Consider the following 2857-nt stretch of genomic DNA (forward strand, 5'->3'; position numbering starts at 1 on the left):
GCACGCACGTACGTAGATGCTGTATTAGACTAAATGAAGCGTGGGGATTTGCTGTAACACATACGTATACCATTATATACACATTCATACATTACATATTACATTACATATTACACACACACTCATATATATATATACACACTGCAACACACACACACACACACACACACACGCGCGCACGCACACACGCACAGTGCACACACGCACACACGCACACACACACACATTTATATAAATATAAACACACTGATAAATGCAATAGTGTTGAGCAGTTAAAATGATAAAATTTCGGAGTGATACAGTGCTAGACAACATAAAGAAAAAGTATATACAAAAAAAACTTCAGCATATTCTGTGCGAGTAAAGTGATATGTAAAGTGACATTGTACATATAATAGTATATAATTAGAACACACTGAGAACGTTCCCGTGTGCGCGGTGAGATTGTGCTGCAGAATAGCACGTGTAGGGATAGCATTACGTGGAATTGTTAGGTGATGACGTCACGCACTGACCGGTCAGCCATATTGGATTACTATCCCATCCCATTGACCCGCCCAACACCGGTACGACGAGATTCAAGACACGTGAATAATATTTTTTTTTCTGACCACTTTACCCGTTACAATTATCCTGAGTGTCCGGGTAGCAACTCAGGATTTACAATGTTTCGGTACATGTTTTTTTTATACAGAGTTATGTTGCACTTTTTTTCACAAGATACATGTATACAGGACATGTTGTAAAGTAAAGCGGACAGCGTTTTATGCTATTGTTTCCCACTCACACAGAATATGTATTATTATTGTAAGCAGGCAGTTTACATAAATGTAGCTGCTGCATATGAAAGTATCAATGCTTGACTTGCTATAGTGGCGGACGGGATAATAGCCGGAGTAACATGAGAAGGAGAAGCTGGCTAAAACATTTCTAGAGCACGGCTCTATATACACTGGAGAGCGCATGCGTGTTGAAACTCGCTACACGTGTGTCTGCCACGTTGGCAATGACTCATCCCTGGTCAAGAATAACCTGGCGTAAGAGGCCATGCAGGCACTTGTGTGTCGAACTGCGCAGTAAAATTATAATCCAAGGAGCGAAGAGCAGGGAAGTCGCCTGCTCGTTTTGGTCACCGTATTTGCCAATGAAGTGGTAAAACTACGTCACGTGAAAGGAGCAGAGACGACCAGTTCGGGCGCTCATAGAAAAGCGAGCGCGTGTCGATTTCAGAAGGGGGAGAAATGGTGTAGTTTAGCGAACAGACAGTATAGACAGCATGATCTAATCGGTCGAGTGTAGTTGTGCGGCTATAGTGATTTGCGCTAGAAGCGGCAATGCTTTGAATCGGGTTGGAGAGAGAATCGTATTACTGAAACATGAATCATCTTGATTAAATATTAGTGTACGTTATTTCTGGCTTAATGTGTCATTCTTGAGTTCTTACAACTTTACTACAAATCCAGTGAATTCACTGTGTGTAGTTGTGATTTCCCGACTACGTTATGTTACATTAGATTTATTGAAGTCGGTGTGGGAGGGAGAGGGAGAGAGAAAGGGAGGGAGAGAGAAAAAAGGAGAGTGAGGGAGAGTGCATGAGAGGTCGGTGGTATATTATATAGGCGTTAGGATATTTTTTTTTCGCCTGTAGACATGACTATTGATTCCCCTGATTTTTTTTTGTCCCGGTTTCTTCTGTTAGCACATCCATAAATAGCACAAAAGTTAACCATGACTGACGGGTAGGGTAAGACACATGAATATTGATTACCCTGCCCGTCAGTCATGGTTAACCTTTGTGCTATTTATGGCTGCGCTACCAGAAGAACCCGGGACAAAAAATCCGTCTACCGTTTGCCTGCTGTCAGAACGAGAGGATGTGATAAAACTAAAGAACTTTCAAACAAACGACGACAAAAATGGCTATCCCTCATCTCCCGGCAGATTAAACCCAGCAATCTACCATTCGTCATAGTATGTTCCGATCATTTCGCCATGGGTACGCTGACTAATGAATGTTATTTTGGTTTTCCTAGGAAGGTAGTTTTTCGAAATAAGATCGACTTGTTTGATGCTTAACGTAAAATTAGTTAAAATTAGTTAAATTAGTTAAAATCCAGTTACATGGAACGACATTTTCAAGGTTTGCCGTATGCAAATTAAACTGCGAAAGGTCAGGTTTTGAGTAGAAAGACAACAACAAGAGTAGATTGGTATAATTTTGGCATTTTTGTTCTTTCAGGAAAACCTTCAGATCTGTTTGATTACACCAATCCGGACTGGGCGCCAACTTTGGAACTAGGCCATGGCAAGGTGGACAGAGCTGCAACAGAAAGAGACTCCAAATGTCACAAAAGTATTGTTAAGAGACATGCAAAAAAGAAACGCGTTGATGTGGCCAATACTATGCTACAACTGCAGGATTATCGCGGCGGAGAAGAAGCGATGGTCGAGGGTCATGATCGAGAGCAAGTCACAAATGTTACAGAAGCCGGAGGAACAGCTACTCAGGCGGACTTGACTGCAAACACTGTGAATGCCATGCAGACCGAGATACAGCAGTTGCTGACAGAGAACAGGAATCTTAAGGAAAAACTCCAAAACGAGTACACTAAGTTTGATTCAGAATTTTTCAAAGATGACAACGATAAAGTGAAGTGGCTGGCGCTCAATCTTCTCTGTTGTCATTCCAAATTCAGCCCAACAATGATGCAAATTGATGTTCGCGCGAACTTTATATTATGTTGCGTCAGATTAGACACACACTAGTGATGCTCGTAGGGTCTATGTCCCCCTGACCTCTGTTTGACCTCGCTCGTTTAGCTATTTCTGACTAACCCTAACCCTAACCCTAACCCTA

At 41.9% G+C, this 2857-nt stretch overlaps 1 protein-coding gene across 1 annotated transcript in view; it reads left to right on the plus strand.

The window, feature by feature from the left end:
* LOC106813706 overlaps positions 1-2766 on the plus strand; it is a 5568-nt gene extending 2802 nt beyond the window's left edge. The window contains exon 2 of the mRNA XM_014817915.1: positions 2240-2766. Coding sequence (XP_014673401.1) covers positions 2404-2766 — 363 coding nt within the window. The 5' untranslated portion in view covers positions 2240-2403. The remainder of the gene's footprint in view (positions 1-2239) is intronic.
* Positions 2767-2857: the final 91 nt, after the last annotated feature.

Source organism: Priapulus caudatus, unplaced genomic scaffold (genome assembly GCF_000485595.1).
Source record: "Priapulus caudatus unplaced genomic scaffold, Priapulus_caudatus-5.0.1 Scaffold812, whole genome shotgun sequence".
Lineage (NCBI taxonomy): Eukaryota > Metazoa > Priapulida > Priapulimorpha > Priapulimorphida > Priapulidae > Priapulus > Priapulus caudatus.